Source organism: Rhinolophus hipposideros (assembly GCF_964194185.1).
Source record: "Rhinolophus hipposideros genome assembly, chromosome: 26".
NCBI lineage: Eukaryota > Metazoa > Chordata > Mammalia > Chiroptera > Rhinolophidae > Rhinolophus > Rhinolophus hipposideros.
In genome coordinates this window covers 1,701,131-1,724,091 of record NC_138072.1, presented here as the reverse complement: position 1 = coordinate 1,724,091, position 22,961 = coordinate 1,701,131, and the positions used below count along the sequence as shown (strand labels likewise).

General features: G+C 47.7%; 1 protein-coding gene across 1 annotated transcript in view; it reads left to right on the top strand.

Moving 5' to 3' along the window:
• Positions 1 to 22,961, top strand: part of NR5A2 (nuclear receptor subfamily 5 group A member 2) — a 91,390-nt gene that overhangs the window by 46,925 nt on the left and 21,504 nt on the right. The window contains exons 5-6 of the mRNA XM_081039048.1: positions 4,132 to 4,251; positions 12,004 to 12,151. Of these exons, the coding sequence (XP_080895174.1) occupies positions 4,132 to 4,251; positions 12,004 to 12,151 (268 nt within the window). The remainder of the gene's footprint in view (positions 1 to 4,131; positions 4,252 to 12,003; positions 12,152 to 22,961) is intronic.

Sequence of the window (22,961 nt, the reverse complement as noted above, 5' to 3'; positions counted from 1 at the left end):
AGAAGCGTCCAGGACCCCTGGGGGCCTCCCCAGGAAGTGAAGCCGGGTAAAGTGGCCCTGGGATTATAAGAACAGGTTTGCATTCGTGTCTCTGCTCGTTGAAGGCTGGATTGTGCCTTAGTCACCCATTTCCCACCAAGTTTCTCACACCAGGCCTGGCACACCAGGCTTTGTGACCAGAAATAAGAAATGGGTTCACATCCCCTTTAAACGACCATTCATGTCAGCAGAACGTTCTCCTGTGCAGGGGGACAGTGGGCTCCGGGTTCAGTTGCTGGCTGGTTAAAAGGGAAAGGGGAGGGCCGACAGAAAGTTTTCGATAAGGTACGTGTGGGCTGGAGAAAGAGCCACACATTTTTCTTCCTTGGGTTGTTTGCCAAATCTCCCCCGTTCCCCTGAGAAAGCACACGTTTCTAATGATTAACCTCCTGAGTTGTGGGAAGTTGAGCTTCGTAACAATACGGGGCTTGTATTCCTGTGCAGGCGCGTCTATAACATCAGGATAAATAGTTCCCCTGATGAGTAACTAGGTTTCCGAGATAAGTCCTCCCCTTTATTACCGCTGATAACACAGGATCACACCAGAGATGTTTCGGGGGGCAGAGCGGGTTACGTGCCATCAGCCCCCCTTCTCCGCTCCCCAAACTGTCTACTGACAGAGTCACTGCCGGGAAAAGTTGTCTTCACTTCTCCTGACCCCAGATCGCTCCTACGACTCTGTTTTCCCTTCAAAATTGCCAGCGTTTCTTATCTATAGATAAGGGACACGTCGGCCGTCACATTTCCCCTGTCCTTCTATCCAGAGCCGCACACCCACGAGGGCACAGCCAAGGTGCAAACTCACCAGGCCCAAGATACCGTAAAACAGGACACAATCCATTAGGGAGCCCAGTGACACGGAATGCGGGCGTGGACGCCTCCTCAGAGCGTTCAGGCAAGGACTCAAGGCTCAGGAGGGCGTTGAAATTACAATCCGTCAAGACGTCTGCACCAGAGGCCACCTGTGGGTCCAGGCAGGGTACGGGCAGGCGCCCTGACACTGAAGGGTGGCTCCCCGATACTGCAGGCTAGGTACCAGGGACACAGAGCACAGCAGATACCTGCGAAGTGAGGGCAGCTGGCCGCCCAGTCGTTCACTTCACAAGCATTTATAAGACGCATCTTTTATGCTTGGAGGTGGAGCTTCAGTCCCACGCGCCCCTGCCCTCAAGGAGGGCAGATGGATCAACGAGCAATGCCAGTCCTTGTGTAAACAGATGCCAGGGGACACATGATGACACGGACAGCATGAAATAGAACACTAAACATGAAGTGCTAATTAGGGGAAATCGATGTTTTCACCTGTTCCCGCAATTCCTGAGGAAGCAGAGGAACAGAGAAATATGCAGATTTTAGAAGCCTACCCATCATCTCCTTCCCGCCTCTGGACTCAGGCAGCAGGGGAAGGAATTGGGGCCAAAAAACATCCAGCCCCTTAGTGAGGAACTTCTTACTAAGGGGGGCGGTTTCTGACAGCAGAAGCTTTGCTCCTTCCTGAGCAATGGGCGCGCTCTCTCTGTCTTTCTGTCTCCGTCTCTGTCTCTGTCTCTGTCTCTCTCTCTGTCTCTCTCTCTCTCTCTCTCTCTCACACACACACACACACACACACACACACACACACACATACAGACACACAGAGTCAGGAATAAGGTCTGAAAATGATATAACCCACTCTTTTTCTGAACATAAGACAAAAATACATCCTATTTGGAAGCACATTCCCAACATCCCAGAAGAAAGGAGAGCCAGGAAACGTCAGGTTCTTACCTTCCAATCTGAACGTGCCTCGATGCTGGCAAACTCTGTTACCTGAGTATTTCTGTCACGTTACTTAGGAAGGGTGGGGGACCTTCGAATGTGAATAAAGAGGAAGAACCCCGTAACGCGCCAGGAAACACGCTTGTTTTCATTGCCACTCACCTTCCCTCCTTTTCTGCGTGGCCAGCAGACACTCTCTCAGCTCTTTCGTTTTTCCACCTGCAAAATGGGAATACATTTCCTTGCTGTGTAAATAGGTACAGAAACTGGCAACCCGTACAGACACCCATAAATACACTTGGGGGAGTCCATATTCTCCCACCCATTTTGAAATTATTTGCAGCATTAATGTGCATGCTAACTGTTTCTTGGGAGACAATCTCAAAGTACAGTGTTTTAGGCTTCCTTGAAAAGCGACCTAAGTAAATAACAAAAGCCCCACATCACAGAAAGAAAATGTACCATGGAGACAAACGGCCACTGTAGTCTGATAAACTTGAAATGCGATGCTGGTAGCATGTTTGCTGGCACGAGAACATCATAAAACCCACAGGGTGAAGTGGGCTTTGTCTGACATCAGCCCAAGCCTCTGAGATGGCTCCCAGAATCTGCTCTGGGGGCCAGGATGTGTGGCCACAGTTTGCAGAGAACGTGTAGTAATCTCTGTGCCACTGCTGCCCACAGCCTGATGTGTGACAGCACACAACACTGGAGATTTCCACTAAGCCACCAAGTCGTGGGTGGGTGAGCATTGTCCCCACCAGAGTTATTGTCACAGGTGGGGACCCTGTGTGCCACGTATCCCAGGTCTGGCACTTATACCCGCCAAATAACCGGCTCCTAAAAATATCCATGTATGTAATGAGTGCATGTCTGGTTTGAAGTATTTCTGATGGAGATGTTTGGGGAGCCTTTTCCTGGTCGCCGAGCCTGGTTGCTGCTTTGATCCCTACAATCGCTTTTTTCCTTCAAAACAGAATCAATATGGCCACCAGTCGCGAGCCTTCTGTTTCCCCTCGTTTCTTCATTTTCTATTGTTTTACACTTTATGAGGGGATTTCCCACCTACTATCTACTATCTCATTTATCCTCAGGACAAGAACAATCTCACATATTTTTAGGTAAGAAAATCAGGCTGAGAGAGCCAGGTGGGTTGGCCAAGCTCTCACAGTCAGACGTCTACCGGGGCTTCTGCTCCCGGTTTTCACTCCAAGTTCAGGGCCGTGCTGGGCACTGTTACCGTGACCTGGGCTCATGGAAATAAAATCAGCCACACGCTCCTGTCACGGCTGCTGGCTGACTCTTCCCAAGAATCATCCAACTCTCCAGAGCCCCACAGAATGGCCGCTGAGAACTGAATCTTTTTAAAGTGAGTTAAATTAATTTGGTTTAGAACATTCTAGCACCTCTTGGACTTTGGAGGCAGCCTGGAGCTTGAGCGGAAGAGACTCCCAGGCGCGCCGCTGACCCAAAGACCCCATTTCTTCTTCCGCAAATGGACTGTAATGAGGCCTGTTCTCAAGGGCAGGTGTGTGAATCCAATCTGAAAACCTGTCACACAGCTTCTCCATGCCGGGTGTTACTGTCATCAATGCACAGCGGATGTGTCAACACGGCGTCCGCCGTGACAAGTAGACATAGCAAGGGACCGCACGGGCCTCTGGAGCGCACCTGGAGTAGCTGTGTTTTTGTCATGGACGCATGATGGGCTCTGCATCGCGGTCTGTGAGGGAGGTGCCAATCCCACGCCTTTTCCACACAAAGATAGTTGAGAGAGTTGGTGGGGACCCGTGCGACTCGGTGCTACTGGGCATCGAGACCATGCTCGGTGACAGATCTGGTCAGAGTGGAGCCCCGCTTGGAATTTCAGTTCTGTCAGCGGATGACAGGTCATGGCAGGCCGCCTCTGTGTCCCAAAGTCACCTGGGCTGCCAGCCTCCCCGTCTGTTCCATAAATCCCCCTGGTTTGGCAGCTTGCTAATATCTACGTACTCTTTCGGCTCTGGTTCAATGCATGAGCCTCTAGACACATACGCGCAGGCCAGCTGGGGTCGTTGTAATGGGGTCTGCTGGGGACAGGCTAATGGTGTGGTGACGTCGGACAGACCCATCTAATGGAGTCCCTTTTCCTAGCGGCTCATTGATTACAAACACTCAGCTGAAGCATTTCTGTGCGGACTAGAAAGTATTTGTCCAAATGAAAATCATGATTTTCAGGAGCGCTGAGGGACCACTGAGCACCTGCGCTTTGGTGACTTCTCTTCTGTAGAAAACGATGCAAAAACAAAAACGTAGTGAAGAATGGTGTCATGTTTTTTTCTCTTTCTTCTACAGGTTGATGATCAAATGAAGCTGCTTCAGAACTGCTGGAGTGAGCTCTTAATTCTCGACCACATTTACCGACAAGTGGTACATGGGAAGGAAGGATCCATCTTCCTGGTTACTGGGCAACAAGTGAGTGTAGAGACCAAAAAAAAAAAAATTGCGTCTTTTTATTAAGCGTGGTCAGAATGGCAGGAATTTAACTGGCTCAGAAGCACTCCTGTGCTTTGAAAGGACGAGATGGGCTGCAGATAATTGAGAGAAGCCAACTTGCTGTCTCCCCACCCTGATGTTTTCCGTTAAACGTGTCCCCGCACACAGAATCGCAAACACACAGCCACGTCCAGTCTGCCAGGACTGAAAGCTGGGCTTTCAGGGGTCGGGACAATTGCTAAGTCAAAGTTAAGGATTAATATCCAGGGTCTTTCCTCGAGCTTCTGCATTAATCAGCCACACTGGTTTGTCAGCTATTGAAAACCCTCCTAAATTGTGGAATCCTTCTCTTTTGGATTCAGATTGGTGGGAGAGACAGGCTCCATGTCATATGTAACCTAAAATGTGGCATGATGGTCTGCGAGGAACAAGGAACAGGAGGTGTAGTGGTCAGGAGTCAGTTATCACTCTAAAGGAAGCCAGCCAGGAAAGGTGCTGTTGGGTCCCACGCCTTTTTGAATAGCTACCTGTTCCATCAACAAAGATTTCTGGAACCTCCTAGGGTGTGCCAGTCACTATTCCATTGCTTTGGCGTATATTAGGGAACAAAACGGGAAAAGATGTCTGCCCTCGTGTCACTCACCGTTGTGACACGGAAAAGCTGGCAGTAAATAATCGCTGTAGACAAACCTATGATACGTTAGAGGTCAGCGCAGTTGAATGAAAGAGAAAAAGGAACTGTTGTGTGAAGGGGAGTCAACACACGCTTATGCCCATGTGTGGCAGGGTGATCCGTGCACGTGTATGAAATAAGAATGGTTGGCTTGGCCTCTCTGTGAAGGTGACGAGTGAGCAAAGTCTTGGAGGAGATGACCTTGTGGGTACCTGGGGGAGAGAAAGTCTGCTCACTGGGCCTAAGCCCAGCTCCCCAGGACTCTGGCATGCCCTGTTCCTTGCATTCCACCCTAGAACTGAGGTTTATCAAAATAAGTGCATGGGACATCGTGATGCCTCTGAGCGACTGGTCTTGCCCATTTGGGCATCCCTGCAGAGCTCAGCACGGCTCAGCCCTCAGGGCTCGGGTAGCATGAGCACTGACATCAATGTTTACAGGCTGTCAGTCCACGGCGGTGCATATCTGAGAGTGAAAGGCTGTCTCCACAGCATTTGCTGTATTATTAAATAAATCACATTTTCCCCATCAAAGCAGAGGCAAGTGCCATCGCAGAGTTTCTGCCGATTGGACCAGTTCCACCCCCTCCATCACTGCTAGGTCCCTGCTTTCCACAGGTCTCCTGAGAAAAGCGTTCTAGATGAGCAAATAAAGTCTCAGTGGGTTTGGCTTCCTGTGCTTTCAAGTCTGGGTTTAGCATTTTTACCCTGTGACCTGGCATACCCCTTTCCAGAGTGCAGTCGCTGGCTTTTGCGCCCCCATCCTCCCTCCTACCCTGGCCCAACTAGGAGATGCATTAAAAGGACAAGACTCAGTCCACAAATTAATGTGATTTCATTTCCTTCGGAGTCTCAGAAATGAAATGGGTTGTGCCATTCTTTCTCAAAGCACTTTCATTCCTGCTCTTTAGAAATATTCCTTAGTTCACATTTCATTTTCCCTTAAGTGCTGTCCCTGGGTAGACGTAATTACCATGTAAAAGTAGAGCAAGTGCATTTCTTGTTTGATTTTCAGAACCAGAACAGTCAAGGAATAGGTGGTGTTTACAGTCTTTAGGATTGGGTCTTGCTACTCGTGTTTGACCGTCACAGGGGATGGAGGGGACCCACTGGATGGAGAGCTGGTGGCTTCCTTACACCTCTCCTGCGGTCCAGATTCTTCTAGCTCCCCCTTCCCACACTTTAAAAAAAATTATTTTAAAATCATAGTTGACCTAAAGTGTTCTGTTAGTTTCAGGTTTGATTCTTAGTGATTCGACATTTATGGACCTTCCACAGGGGCCACCAGGATGAGTCTAGCGCGTCTGACCCCACCTCTGGTTGCTAGGATACCGTTGCCTCTCCCCTCACAGTGACTCCCATTTCTGTCACACACCTCCCGCCCTTTTCCTTCCAATCCCGGCCAATCGACTCATAGTGACTCGTTATAACTGGACACTCTCATTGATTGAAATTGTGGAACAAATGGTTTCTTTTCTTCCACGGAATAAGCTAGACCACACATTTGGCACACCTCCCTGGGCTCCCTGTAATCTCTTGAGATGAAAGCTACAGAGGAAGACTTTCCAAAGCACGTGGCCATTCTAACAGAATGAGAGAGGTTTTCACGCGGGTCACGGACTCACGATGCAGAGTGTTCTCCGTCCGTGTTCCCTTCCCTCCACCCCACCCTCTTACCATGCCAGACTACAGTCACAAGGCCGAGAAGTCACACGGCCCCACAGTGACAAGCCACCTTGTCCATGGCCCAGGGAGCCTACGCCATCGTCTCCCCAGAATGCTAAACACCTCTCTGATTGCAAGGCTGGGGAGACCTAGATTTTGTTAAAACAACAATAGCAATAATAAATCATTTGGTGTACGCTAATGTTACGAAGACAGTTAAAACAACGATGAGAGGAAAGAAAAGAATATATTAAGTACATGCATAGAGCAATATTCTGGGGGAGGGATTTTTAAAGGAAAAGATATAGAAGTAGTGGAAGAAAGCAAAGAAAAAAAAGTAGAGAACATCTTGTTACGTTTACAGTCCGATAATAATCAAACTACGGGTAGACTATATTTTCATTACACCTTGGCATGAAAATGGTGTGTGTGTGTGGGGGGGGGACGCGCGCATGTGCCTGGTTGTAGAGTCTGACCTGTGCTCAAGCCCACATTGCAAACTGTTCTTTCTGTGTCGTGTTGAGCAAGTTGCTTTGCTTTTCAAGCCTCACCTGTTCGGTGGGGATGATTTACAATGGAGTCTACCTCGGGATTGCAGTAAGTTACAGGAAATAGTTAAGTTAGAAGTCATTGAAACTAAGCTGACACGGAGCTGACATTTGTGGAGTTGGCAACCCTAGAAGAAAGTACCATCATCATCATTATTGTTATTACCCCCATTTTCAGCCGAGGAACTCAGGCAGAGGCAGGTGAAGTGCTTGGTTCAAGGTCAAAACACAGTGACCTCGTATGGTAGTAGAATGTTCAGGTCTTGGGACCTGTGGCAGCGGGAGGCACTCCCCTTGGCCTTCGTGCGTAATTTCAGCATGTGGCAGCCTCCGTGGAGCTTTCAACAAAAACAAATTCTTTTCTTTTTCATCGAGCCCAAATGTCTTCGTTTTATTTGGGGGGTGTAGTGTTGGAAACACATTGTAAAAATAGATTTAAATTATCCAGAAGCAATTTTAATGTGATTGTGACTTACGATTATAAAATTATTTCAGCATTAAGGAAAAGCAAGAAGAAAAAAACAATCACTCATCATGCCATCACCCTAAGTCAATTACTTCTGTGGGTTCTCTTCCAGTCTTTGGAGGAAGCATATGTCCAATGGGGGTTTTTCTTAACTCTTCTGAGAAGAGAACTCATCTCCACACAGCCGTACTGACCAAGTCCCATGGGTCTGTCTAGACTGTGAACTTTGAAATAGTGACAGAGCCGGTTTCCGTGACGCATCACGTCACGGTGCTGATAGCACAGGACACATGGTAAATGGCATTATTGCAAAAAAGCATGCGAAATTCCCTATGGGCAGCTTACCACTCACCTACAGGACAGGGATGGCTTTATCCATTGAGTATAAGAATGTTGAAGGGAAACCTAAGGTGTGAGGGGGTACAATGAGACACAGCCCTGCGCTCGGCAGTGGTGAGAGGTGTGGCCCACCCGCCTAACTGTGCCTGTCTGACCGACCTTTGCACAGCGCTCAGCGCCGGGGCTCTCACAGGTAAGGCCCACGACGTGGGTTCAGATAAAACAGGAGGAAGTGCTTGGGGACCAGGGGGGGCATTCGAAGCTGTCGGCGTGATTCAGCTTCTAGAAGAAGTGCCTTATTCCTGGAGTGATACTCTCCTCGACCACACTCTCCTCCCCGTGGGGTTAGAGAAGCTGTGACGAGGAATTGCTGGATAAACTTGAACCCCGCTACTTTCTTCAGATTCAACCAGAAGAAATACAGTACAGTGCTCCCAAATCCCGCATGATAAATTTCCAGGTCTGCCGACAGAATATTCTCAACTGCCCCATGGCGATGCCTTCTCAAACAAATGAAAATGTTTCCTCGCAGTGTGTTAAGACCAGTAGACAGTAATTATTGTGTCTCCAGCCACAATACAGGCCACGGTCCTGACGCCAAGAGGACCCCACACAGCAAACGTGTGTCACCTTGACGGGTGGATGTGGTGCCCACAGAGTGCTTTATGGCAACTCTGCTGGACAGGCTAGGAACGCACGGCCACGTTCTGGCTTTTTCCTACTGACCGCAGCTCACGGTAAAGAACGTGTGAGCTTATTACTGCAGAGGATGAAGAACAAGGCCAGACTGAGCTGTACACAGCGAGGGGGCTTCCAGGAACTGTTCCTGGAGATGGAAGAGGGAAGAAAGTGACATACAACAGCACAGGTCCCCTCTCAGGCCCAGAGGCTGGCATGGGGCTGGCACATGGGGTGTGCTCCACAGCTGTTTGCAGAAGCGAAGGCCCTCGTGGTGCCCTCAGAGGGCCAGCAACTGAAATAGCCCCGCTGTGCTCGGCAGCCTGGGGCCCAGACCTAGAAGGGGAATGGGAGTACGAGCTTCACACCAACTGTCCTGCTTAAACCTTAGGTCAGCCACGCAGTTTTAATTCTTTAATCCGGCATCTATGTAATACATACTAAACAACCTTGTTAAGCAAAAAGGAAATCATGATTATCAGTAAGACTAAGCACTGTCAAATCAATTCTGTGCATGTAGCATCTTGGAATTATGACAAGAATTCATTTCTAGCCGCATTTCAAAACTAAACGCACACACAACATACATGTCCGTATGTATATAAAGCCACACGAGGACTTTGTAGTGGGCTCACTTTCAGTATTTGCATATTGTAGCCAATTACCAGCCACTGGAACGTCTTCCCAAGGGGAAGCTCTACTGGCAACTCACTCATTATCTTCTATTATTGTGTATCGTAGGAAAATGACAAGCATCTTATAATCCTCAAGTCATCAAAAAAAATTCAGCTATTAGAACTAAAAGCAATTTAGCTAAAACTGTTTCCACCTTCATGACAAGTGAAATTTATCCAGAGGGGACAACCAGCTTAGAGTATGTCTTCAATACCTGCCCTGAATTTAACGGCACAAAGATTACATGTAAAAGGGCAATAAATTAATTTTACTAAGTACATAAAGGACAAGGCCAGCTGCTCCTAAACTGACTACAAACTCTGCATTCAACAAGGAAAATGTTTGAAATAAAATGTCAGGAAGTTGCAGCCCTGTGTGCGCTTCCAGGAATAAATTGCTGAGCCTGCTTCAGAGCTGCTGCAATTTGATAAATCCTCCTTGAAGGAAATGTTATCAGAGCCCCCATTTAATAAGCATGTTTGAGCTTTCAAATCAGCTTGTAAACAAATGTCTGGCTATGAAGGCGTTGGTATGCCAATTGATTTCTGGAAGCCATCTCACTGAACACAGAATCAATCTCTGAAAGAATTTCAGTTGCTTTTGCTCCCAGGGTGTTACGTTTTCAAGTATGAATGTCTAGTGCTTGAACTTGTTATTTCACACCTGTCTGAACTACACACACATTGACTTTTAATTAACCCATCTGAATAATAAAACAATTCATTCTTTAGGTTCTTTCCAGTTACAATGGACTCCATTTCCCAGTATGAGCTCCATGTTTGAACTTACTGCAGACCCGTTAGAACTACACACGTATCAGAACTGAGTTAACCCTATCTTAATGATAAAAAAGTCAATAGCAACATGTGTGTGGTTTATTTTAGTACACCTTCGGAATTAGGGCTCAACGAGTGATTTTGATTACAATGTACTGTGTACATAGTAAGAAACTGATTCCAAGCTAAAGTTGGCAGGATGGTCCCAACTGCTCTGATCCCCTGGGAATCACAGATGTGGGAGCCACCTTATTACCATCTGGCTTACCTGACTTATGTAAGTTCAGGGCACTGAGGGCTGGAGACTTCACGTGGCTTCGTTTGGAAGGGGTCACGGTGGCCCAGGTCTCGCTGTGTCCTATCCAGGTCACTTCCACCTCTGTGGCCCTAGCTGTCACTCCTCTATCCCGTTGGTCTCTGGAGGGTTTATGTTACTATCAGTAGAGCATGGACTGTTTTTACATGGTGCAGCGCTCAGGCACCCCGGTTAAGTCAGAGCTGTGTGTCAGGCAAACCATATACTCCGTGGTGTCCAGCTCAGCTTCAGGTGACCTGTGCACCAGCCCTGTCTTCCACACGTTCAGAAACGGAAACCAGAGGAGCTCTGAGAACCCTTGATGTTTGCAGGTGGTGGACAGGTGCCAGCTCAGTGACAAGCGGGGGCCATTGCTAGGCTCCGTCAGGAGCTCCCCCAGCTCACACGCTAACGGTGGCTTTTTCATGCCTTGTTGATTCCATATAAACTGATTGACACCTTTGGGGGTCATCTTTCCACGGACTCCTAATTTCTCTCACTCTTGAAAAAAAAGGTTTCTGTACACCCAGTATTCTCTAGTTAAAGCCGAAAATTCAACTCATCATATTTACACAATAAAAAAAAATCCATTCTGCCTTGTTTTTAATTGCAAATCCTACTCAAGGGACTAGTTCTTCTGCTCAGGGGGCAGCCCTGTGCCTTCTCCTAGAGAAGCAAGTGCAGTCAATTATGGTAATGAAATGTCAATAAATATAAAAGTTTAATACAGCCTGCTCTGGGTGAGTGGCAGATGAGACTTGCCTCCCAGACAAATTTGCTGCTGCTGCAGATATTAGAAGCTCCTAAAACACGGTGGTGGCCTGAGAGCTCTCCATGAGAAGGATGGGGCGCGGGGACCACCAGGGTTCCCCGCCAGGCTGTGACTGCGGCCCCAGAGCCCAAGCATCACTGACAGCCACCCCAACATCTTCACTGTTCCCGTCTCCAGAAATAAGCTCGGTACATCGCAGTACCTTTTGTGCTTTATGAAGAAGGAAATGAGCCTTTTTTGTTTTGTTTTCCCAACCAAGACATCCTTCTTCTTATAAATGAGATCATGGCTGTCTTTAGAGAGGAATGCATCCGTGATCCTATGAAAACTTAGTAGGTGCAGCTTTTTAGGAAGCCGCACACTAAAGGATAATCTAAACGTGATTCTTTCATCATCCGCGAGCTGCGGTCTTGAATGATGGTGACTTTAAAATAACTCAATAAAATAACAAGGGAAGCACATCTCTGCCTTCATTTTCCTCACGTACTGGTTAATAGCATTGTGCGCACACAAAATGTGCCGGATTCATTTTTTATGACAGTCTATTTTTCTTTGAACTAATCCCAGAGAGTTAACATTTTTAATCTTATGTGCGAATATAATTTTACAATAGACAACAGAGTAGGTGTATAAATATCTAACATGTCTTCCAAGTTACCGAAATGACCAGGTTTGTCAGAATGACTGTGGCACATCTGACAATCCTAGAGTGTCTTCCAGCTCTTTCCCAGGGAGGGGCCCCTCTGTCGTAAAGCTGTACTGGCTCTGCGTTGACACGGGAGCCTTCGGTCCCCAGGGAAGGGCGGGTGTCCGAGGCTGACAGTGACACGTGCTCTGTGTTGCAGGTGGACTACACCATCATTGCATCGCAAGCTGGGACCACGCTGAACAATCTCATGAGTCACGCGCAGGACTTGGTGGCAAAGCTCCGTTCCCTACAGTTTGATCAGCGAGACTTCGTGTGTCTGAAATTCTTGGTGCTCTTTAGTTTAGGTAAGAAATCCTTTTCTGATACTACACAACCCAGTGTTACAAACGATGCCGGGCGTGGGGTGCCTGGAAGGCAATACAGGTTTCTGTTCTGCCAGGGTAATGCCCTTCTTTTCACATCATGACCTCTTCAAACGTGAATCTGTGTATTTTTGTGCATGTATGTTGTCTGCATGATTCATCACCCATCTATGGATAGGCTGGGGTGGGAAGGAGTTATGCGACTGGAGTCCTGAACTTTCTTCCTTAATGGACATAATGAGTAGACCGAGACCTACTCACGTGAAGCCGTGACCGAAGGTTTGGGGAGACAGCTCAGGGAAGACGGATGGGACTGAGTTTCAGCCTCGTTGCTGCCATCGGTTGTCTCTGTGTGTCTTTTGTTTCAGCTGCTACCTACGTCTGTTGTTATTCTTGGACAATATGGATAGTAATTAAGAACCTGTTTCTGAAATCTCTATCAAGATCAACTAGAAAGTGTTTCTAACCATGAGGCACATCTAAAAGATGATGGTTGTCAAGGGGAAAGGATGCTTCTTTAGGAAAGCTTTGGAGAAGAAAGATAACTAAGCAAGACAGATTAGCTAAATCAAGGTTCTTAGTGAGTCAGTTGAGAAAAATCACCACTGCTTGGAATAAAAAAAGGATTAAGGAGATGGATTTTTATTGACTTCAAAGGAACAGATTTTTCTGCCTGTCCCATACTTGATTTCTGTATTTTGTTGGCTTAGTAAAGCCAACTTAAATAAACTTTTTGCCAAGTCCATTTATTACTTATTGGCAGACAGCTGAGGAGGCAACTCCCCTTGAGTGAAAAAAATGCAGAAATGAGATTTACTAACATATGTTTTTTCTTTAGTCCTCTGTTATAAGATAGTTGTGAATTCATAGCCTAAGAAATAAAGCACTAAAACAAACTGCAAAGTAAAACAGATGTGTCTACTCTCCAAATTTGGTACTTTGGTTTTAAAATTCTTCTTGACATCATTGCACAACTGTTGCTAATAAAGGGACAGTTTGAAGTAATAGAACCAGAGTTAATTTTTCACAATGTAGTCAACATTTAAAATAAAAAGAACATTTTCATATTTTGGAAAATGTGATAAATATAGCGAAAAGAAATGTTACTGAAAATTTAAAAAGACAACAGAATTTCATAGATGTAGTATTCAAAGCTTTATGATGCCAGGATGGGGTCCTGTGTGGTTTCTGTATTAACCACAAGAAATAGGAAAGTTCTATCCAAGTAAATCTCCATCTTTTATCCAAGAACAGTTTTTTTTTAGAAAATCAAGAGGAAGATAGCATAGGTCTGCTTGCTGTAATCTCACAAATTATTCTGGTTTATGGCAAGATCTTAGTCTTTCCAACTGGTACATTTGATCAGTAATTAAATGAAAAATGTGGTAATATAGAGGTAGGAAATCTTACAGCCTCTTAGTGATAAAACACTTACAGAGGGTCATCTCACTTCAATGGTATTTTAAATTAGTTGCGTCACTGTATTACATTGAAAGAGGTAGGGATTTACCATGAGCCATGTTTCATTTTCATCGCTTTAATCTTTCCTTCATCATGTTTCAAAATTATTCTATTCTCCGTCAGTACTGTAGGGGTGGCAGAGGTGGGGGGAGCAGGGGTCTGAAGTACTTTCACCCTTTGCACCTCACAAATTATCTTCCTGAGCCTTCGGGCTGGAGATTCACAACCTCAACCACACGCTCCCTTGTTTGAGGAAGGTTGGCTATTTCAGGAGCTGAGGCACAGTGACTAACTAGCCTGAATGTCCCTAAAATGATGCCTATTTGTTGTTTAAAGAAGAAAGGAAAGCATGGCTTTCAGATCTGAGGTAAACAGACTTTGGGCCAGGAGTTTATTTTTAAAGAAGCAGGAAATAAGTAACTGGCAGCAAAGTTCACGTAGTTTCCAATTTATGAATGGAAAACTTTTTCCCCATAGAAACCATAAATAATCAAGGTTTTACGGGGGCAATTCTGTTAAAGTATATGGGTGATTAACCTTAGGTACCCAATATATGGGTGATTAATTTTATTCAAGTATTTGGGTGATTCACCCCCAAATGCCTGCTTTCCCTGTGATGGTAATGAAATCATACCAGGACCACCCTGAAAGCCAAGCCCAAGTCCAAAGCCAGTCAGTACCTGCCGTCCCAAACCTGCATGAGCCTTGCAGCCCCCCACAAGTCTAAAACCTCATATGTTGTGACCCCAGCCCTGCCTTGAGCCTCTTCATCCTGGGGGAAATTTTTATTATTATTATGTTATTGTTATTATTTTGCCTAACTATGAAATAACAAATTTGAGCCCACTGATAACTCGGCAGGAAAGGAGATATTCCAAGTGGGCCAGTTAAAACTCCTGACTCGAGAGAGGCCAAACTAAAATGTTTATTTCCTGGTTTGTCCTCCCACTTCCTTCTAAAAAGGAACCCAAGTGACCGATGAAAGGAAATGTGCTGTCTGTCACCATACACTGCAGAAGTAAGTGTCCTAGGGGACAGGTGTGTAGGAGGACCACAGTCCTCAGTGACAGCGTGATGGCATGAGTGCCACAGGCAGGTACACTCCGCCGCTGCCCCTCCGGGAAACGAATGCAGGACTGCGGAAGCCTCCCATTGCGGCCTCCCAATAGTGTCATTCCACCCTCAAGCCCATCACCGACATTACCGAGGCTCCAGGGCTCAGAGCAGCAAGGGACTGGCTAATGCCAGCTCAGACGTGACTCTGGCCCTTGTGTTTGTTTAGCCTGGAGATTCAGTGGCTGGACGCTGCTGGACTCTTGTTACGTCCCAGGTGGCGAGAGAGTACTTGAGGCACATCGCGTCCTAGTTGCCCTCTGAATGGCCTCCATTTGTTCTGTTATTCTCTTCTCTGGCCAGCCAGTATTTCTGAAGGTACTTCTTTATATTTAGCCAAGTTACGGAGATGGTTCTTCTCTTTGATGAGATTTCCCCAGCCTAAAAAGGAGCTAACGTTTGCCTCGAGTTTCTCCGGTTCGGCTAAGTCTGCGCCGTGGGTAACAATGCTGCCAGGCCCTGGAGTGTGTCTGTGCAGGAGGCCTGTTCTAGCTGAATCTCAGCTGGGGTTAGAAACTGGCCCTTCCTGTTCTCTGTAGCCCGGGCTTCGAGCACTTTGGTACACAGTGGGGACTGAGCAACTACTTCTGATAAAACAGACTCAAGCCCTTCACCAGAGCAGTTTGTGCGTGTCAGAGGAGGCAGCTTAGTGTAAATGGCACCTCGCGAGTACAGCTTAGTTTTCTGAGAATACTCTCACAGACCCTGTGCAAAGGCACCTCGGCCCTGGCACCATTCTGCACTTTCCCTGTGTGTGGGCAGAGACTTTCGTGTATAAGCTCTCGGGCAAAGCGAACTTGCAGAAAGATGAGAAAGACTGTGGATGGCTAAAAGCAGGTGATAAATGCACGTCTACTCCAAGAGCACAGCCCACGTTAAGTGATGGCAGCTGAGGCAACGTGTTGGTGCTGACAGAGCCTGTTTACAGTAAAAAGGACACTCACGTCTCTATTCATCATATTGCCGCACATTGAATTCCAAATTTTGAACATGGCGTCCATTACCCCAGGTGAGACCCTCCCCCTGGAAGCAGACACCCAGGGAGCTTGGGTGTGCTTGCCTCAGGGATGTCTCAACTGGGAAGCGCGTTGCCCATCAGATGCCCTCATTGAACTGCCATCCGAGTCCCCTCTGTGGAGAAGCCCTCAACGTGCCAGGGCGTCGCCCCAGGGCAAAGCTGATGGAAGGTCGTTTGCTTCATCCCAGGGTCGGTTCAGGCACTCTGCGGTGCCAGACCCCACATGCCTACCTAAAAGGAGTCAACCACCTTATCTTAAATGTAAACAATGTGCCACACAACTGCTGGAATGTCCTAGAATGAAACAGTGTTGGTGCGACTGAACTTACAAGTTGGAAAGGATTTGGAAAATGGATGGGTGACACCTGCAGGTCCTTCTAATCGTACTTTGGAAAAAGAGAATGAGGAATTTCTACAGCAGAGCATGACTTTTCCCTCTAGCCCACTGTGACTTTCAGCTCATGGAGTCTTACACTGACCAGGGCGGCTCCAGGGTGTCCCCACAGTCTCATGAGCAGCTCCTCTGCTCCTACCAAACTACCCGACGTCATGTAGGTTTCTCATATATGTTTATTGCATTTGTGAATGAAAGAATGCTTTTAGGTTAAAAAGAAAAAGTAATGGGAACTGGGAAAATTAGTAAAAAAAAAAATACGAACACAAAAATTGGAGAAAGGGAGGTCAGTACGTAGATCCTCTGGATAAACAGGAGAGCATTTGACATCTTCACTTTAGACGGTAAGGATATGGATCAAGGCTTCACGCGGTGAAGGGGATTCTTAGAAGGACAATGAGACTAAAGAGTCCTCTTTGCAAACAAGATAATAGGTGGAATTAAGTACTGACGACAAGTAGTTAGGTTCTGTTTGAATTTGTGACACTCAGAGTGTCAGGTGCCAAAATGAGTGCTATGAGGAAGTAGCAGAAGTGCTTTTCTTCCAGGAGGTTAATAATAAACTATCTTCAGGTGAGGAAATCACCTAGTCTGTCTCTCACAGGGCAGGGCCCCAAGAGATCGCCTCCCTCCCACTTCATAGATGAAGAAATAAAACTAGGCAAGTCATCCAACCTCTTCTCAGAGGCAGGTCAAGAACTAACTACCCCAACAGAGGTCCATGTTTTCTCTCCTGTTCCGGGACATCTGAACTCACCGGTCAGTACTTTAAGAGCAGGGTGTCCAAACTTTTTTCAACGTGTTTCACCAAGGACCATATGCAGTAAAATACACAAACAGCCGGGCCACTCACTCGAGGTATAGTACGTATTGCCTCAACTGGTTTATTTAAGTAAACTAAATATATTTTTGGAATTTGCTGCGGGCCAATAAAAAATGGATTGCGGGCCGCAGTTTGGACACCCCTGTTTTAGATACTACATACATACATACATACTACATACACACATCCATCCTACTGTGTGGACCCAGTGAGGTTGGAAATTAGCACGTTCATCTCAGGAACCAGCCTCCCTTGGGTAGAAATGAGGAACCACTTTACATGAATTTCCAATCTTTAGCAAATGTGCTGAGTAATTGTAAAGCATCTTCCTTCCCTCGGCTACAAACCTAAGTTGTTATGGCTGTGTGAACGCTGGGTTGCAGGGCTCCCCAGAGCTCGTAGAAAGCTTTTGCCTCCTACTCTTGGTACCTTTGAGTTTATCGCTGCCTCGTAGGTGACATTGGCGTTGGACCACTCGCTGAGCTGCAGGGACGCTCAGTGATCATCAGCTTTCCTGACTCGTATGTCTGTCTTATCATCTATGTGAACTTGTGCTGTTACAAGGAGAAAGTTAACACAAGCAACTCAGTGGTCATTCCCTTCCTCTTTGGTGGTCATCGCCTTGAAAACCCTAACATGGGAAAAGAGGAGCCCCCAGTGTGTGTAGGAAGATGAAGCTCTGTGGGGGGGCAGGGGGCAAATCAGCCAACCCGACCCCCAGGCAGACCCGTGCCCATCGCTGGAGTCCCACTGTGACTGCTCCTGCCACGTGAGGCTGAGGTCATTGATGGTGAATAAAACGGCGCCGTTTTGTAGCCTGTAGCGTGGGGAGGGCAGCCCTGGGGGTAATGCGAATTTATACTCCATGACTACTTTTCCAATCGGCTTGTGCTGGCAGCTTTTCCTTATCTCGCTTTTGCCCAGTGCGTCCTCTGCTTTGGCATTTCCGTAGAGATCGGTGCCTTGTTTTTCTTCCACCGAAATCTCTGCGCGTCATCCTGCCCCCAACGCACAGTCAGCTCCCCGCAGTGACTGAACGTTGGCAGCCAGGTTTCGCAACCTGATGGCACTTAGGGCGGTAGCCCAAGCACTCACTGGGGGGACTCACCAGGTTTTCTAAACACACACTTCTCACGGCTGTGGATGTGGGCAAAGAATTGGACAGCAACTGTTGACCTCACGTCTCGTCTCGTTTAATAAGGGACGATGAGGCCAGGGGAATAGTAAGCCTGCAGTCTATAAGCGTGTCACACAGAGGGCCCTGCCACAGTCGGTAGGAGGGCTCGGCTCCTCTGCTCGCGGGGAAAGGCTGTTATGACGGCAGCCCTGAGGCCAGAGTGGGCGCTCCTACGACAGCCGACCAGCGTGCACAGCTGCTGCAGCCATCCTCTCGGCCGCCTGTGACCCTGAGGAGGGTGCTCAGGTGCCCTGACCATCAGAGGACGGTGGACACTGGCTGTTCCACCCACCATTGCATCTGCCGACCGAGTGCAGACAGCAGCCTGGCTTGCAGTGTAGACTTCAAATGGGTTTTTCTCCCACCCCAAGTGGAGGGTGGGAGAAAACTGACGCCTGGCCAGTTATGGGCTTGTCAGGCTGGGAAAGAAAACTTGTTCCGTAAGCTCCACGCACACATATACTCACACACTCACGCACACACTCACACACACACTCTCTCACTGACTGGCTCACAAAGTTTAGTGGTGGAGAGCGTCCACCTCACACCTTTCACCAGCTGTGCTGGATAAAGCATTTCTCATGTGGTCACATGAGACATCCCTGGGTTCCCACGACAGCGCCCTCTCCGTTTTTACGCTCTTGCACATGATGCATTCTAATTCGGATGAACCCTCACTGGACACTGGAGTAACCATGACATCGCCACACCAGTGACTCACAGATGTGCAGCCGACCGTCGTGCTGGAAAAGAGCACTTCCTTCCGCGTGTGTCATCCCGTGACAGTCAGGAAGCTCCAATCAGCATTTAGCAGAACCACCGCTCCATATTTACACCAGAGAGCGGGCAGAAGCGAATAATGGCACAGAAAGTTGATGACTGTCTGGATTAAATGCGGTGTAATAGGTGTTGTGTGGATTTGTTTTCTTTCGGTGAGCAGAGCAGTTTAGCGAGAACCAGATATAATTCATTCTGGAGTTCTGGGTTGGAACTTAATCAATATGTGTGGACAGCCACGGAGAAGTGATTCTCGTCTGTTACCTGCGGGCACAGGCACAGAATGGCCCAGACAGCCTTCACTTGGGCATATTTCTGAAGAGCTCACGCCTAAAAGTATTTATGATTTTTGAGGTGCTAATACTAAGGCTGCCCTTCGTGCCAAGTGCGGCTCTTCCGTGAGATGCCTTCTCAGAGATGGGTGGCCTGGCACACTGGGAAGAACCAACAGGCAAAAGAAGAGAGCACAGCACTGCGCTGGACCCTCCTCGGCTTTAAGCAGCACCCGCCGTGGTGTGAACAAGCAGCCTCTTAATCCCCACGCAGAAGACGTTGGTTGGTTGGTTGGCATGGACTCCCAGGGCCTGCACACCAGCTACCTCTGGACGCCCAGGGTCGGTTCTAGAAAGCAGCCACCCCAGGCTTCCCAGCTGGGCCACTCCTTAGCCCCTCCTCCTGGTTCACTGCTAAGACCCAGGCACCCCAATGTCACCTTCTGGCTGCTTGCGGAAGAAGGTTCACTTCCAGACAGACCAACTCAAGCCATACGCCCAGAACACACATGGGCATCAGAGGCCCTTCCTCGCTTTGAAACAGTCAGTTCCATGACCTCTACCAGACGGCTGCCGTGTGCGAAGCCGCTGTGCAGGCCATGTGTGAACTGGCACGGACAGTCTTGCCCAAGACAAGGAAATGCCTCAGTACAGTCAGAACCACACGATGCGCTCTGGGGACCCTGATCCCCAAAGGGCACCGTGCACTCAGCCAGGAGTCCAAAACGCGACCCGCCTTCGCACGCCCACATGGTGTGCTGGTACCACTTGGCTTCCCACTGAGCCAACACGCATCCCACACATGTGAGCCTTGTCAGGCCTGTGGTGTCATGCACACGACTTTCCCACCCTTCACCTTACACAGTCTGGCAGCAATCAGAGGCATGAAGAGCTGGGAAACGGCAGCGGGTCACATGCGGGAATCCCAGCAGGGGCCCTGCCCCAGTGCCCGGATTTCTGACAGACACTTTGCCCTCAGCCCTGAAGAGACACCAAACCCTAGAATTCCTGCAGAAAAGAACTCGCGACGTTGCCAAGTGTCACCACCTCTCGTTTCTGGATAAGGACGTGGGGACTCACAGAGGTTAGGTGAGTTGTCCACGGCCACGCAGAGCAAGGCTTGAGCTGAAATACTGGGACTGACACGGGAAAGCAGCACGAGCAAGGACGCCCAGCATCAGTGACACTCTGCTGCTGCCTGGCTCTCAGAGTTAGACCTGCATGTTTCCTGGCCACCAGGCGGGTCAGCAGTGCCCCGACTGAACGACGTCCCCCCGAGTCCCCCGTGAGCGTAGCCTCCCTGACTGCGGACCAGACACGGCATCTGCCAGGCAGGGTGGGCGTTAGCGTGCGGTCCGTCCTTCCCTGGAGGGGACCTACCTGGAGAAGGCGGCTCCAGCTTCATACACAGAAGGCCTGTGACCTCGTGCTGCTGCTCACACAACCCCCGCTCACCGGCCCCCACTCACCGACCACCACTCACTGGCCCCCGCTCACCGGCCCCCAACTCCAACGCCAGCCCCTTCTCAGTCTGCACCCCCAGCTCTCAGCGCCATGCCCGGAGGGGAGTCCCTCTCAGACACCATATTGCTTCCTGAGGGGATCAGAGAGAACAGCTGGCCCACCTTCCACGCGCTGTTTAGGACCGCCCAGCAGAGCCTAGCAGACAAGCATCGTTAGCCACTCCTGTCACCACCCTTCCCTGAGATCCATCACACAGACACCCAAGAACGTGATGGGACGGAGATATGCTCGCTCCAGATTTCTCTACCCCGACTGCTGCTTTCTGGATGAAAAGATTAAGTTGTAAACCATAAGGCACTGCACAAACGCCTGTCGTTTATGATGATGACAACCTATTCTGAGTGGGCGGGTCAGGCATCTGGAGGAAAGCCGATCCTTCTAGATTTTTCTCGAAAGTTACCCTCTTCATGGTACGCAGTACCCCTTCACCAGCACCCCTCCAGGCTGCCAAGTGTGAGTTCCTCCAGGGCTGCTGCGATGTACCGATTTGGGGAATGGGGGTGCAAGTTTTGTGTGTGAAGTCAGAAATGCCGCTGAGGTTTTAGGGTACGTATCAGCAGACCTGATTCTAGGCAGATTTCCCTTCCACTGTGAAGGAGCTTCTGGGGCCCACATTCCTGCTCTCTTATGAATCTTTGCTGTGAACAGAATCTGGCAATTTAGCAGACATTCTTAGCCTGGCGTCTTCAGTGTCTCCCTTTTCCTCGTATGACCAGTTTCAAACTCAAAGGACTGGACTGCGTCGAGTGGGAGAATAGGGGCTTAAAAGATGAATTTGTGCATATTTTTAAGTATTTTAAGAATACCTAAATAAAAGTTTCGTCATAAAATCTTTAATATATTCCTGATCCTTGTAGTCAGGATAGCATTTTAGGAATTAGCAATTTCTTTTAAAATTAAAAACCAAGTTGTTGTTCCTGCTGGTTCCACAAAATTGGAGGGCAAGTCGGAGAGCCACATGTGCTGGCACCCATCCAGGACAACTCATAGCAAAAGCATTGGGCCCATGGATATTGTAACAGTATCCTTTCTAATTATAACTTCAAGGAACTTCCTTTCTCAGAGACGTAGCTGCAGAAACTTGTTCTGATCTTACAAAAGAGTAAGGCCTTCGGGATTGAAAAACATCTTACTTGACCCTTTTCACTCCAGATTTCCATTTTGATTCATGTCGCTCTGGAATCCTGAAGAAATCCAGAGGCTGGGTCATCATTTTCACCGACATATAGTATTTCGTTATTTAATGTGCCCCATGATTCGTGGATTCGTTCTCCAGTTGATGAGTATTGGTTACAAACAGTGCTAAGGGAACCTTTTTTCTATATGTCTGCCCGTACCTATATTGCTGGGCCAGCCTTCTCAATTCTCGAAACTGCCATATTGTTCTCCACGTAGCTGTACCACACTGCAGTCCCGGCCACAGTGCCTGAGAATTCCCGTTCTCCTTACCGTCAGCACCATAACTGAATCTGTGTAATTATTCGGTTTCCGTTTGCATTCTGATGATGAGTGAGACCAGGAATCTTTTTATGTTTCTCTGAAGTACCTGTTCACGTCCTTTGCCCACTGGTACCTGGGCCTTTCCTTATTGACCTGAAGGTCCCTCTTGAGATCAGATTGGTTTGGCTGCTCCTTTCACTTTATTTATGTATCTTTCCTTTCACAGACGCATTAATTAATATAGACGCATCTTATTAATATAAGACCCGGTCTTATTTTACTCTAATATAGTAAATTATATGAGTAATGTACTAAATTTGTGTAAGCCCAGGTCATATATTAAATTTTGCTCCAAAAGACACATTAGAGCTGATTGTCTGGCTACGTCTTATTTTCTGGGAAACATGGTATGAGGTTACACGTATTGATTCTTTGAAATACGTTAGGACTTCCTTTGTGATGTGCTGTTTACTTAAATTTTGTAAATGTGGCATGTGTTAGGTGCCCAGTTTTATTTGTTTATATTGTTATTGACAATTTTGTTATATCTTCTTGGTGGTTTGTTTCTTATATCACCATAGTGGCCCTCTTTTTTCCCTTTTAGTGCTTTTATCTTAGAATATGCTTTGTCTGATATTAAGAGAGTTTTATCAGCTTTAATAATATCTCTGATTATTATCTTTAATAATAATCAACTGTTCAGTGGATTCAGCGGAGTTTCTTGCGTTTCTGTAATTTACCTGGGTGTCCTGTAAGCAGCATGACTAGCCCATGGCTGGACTTTGTTTTGTTT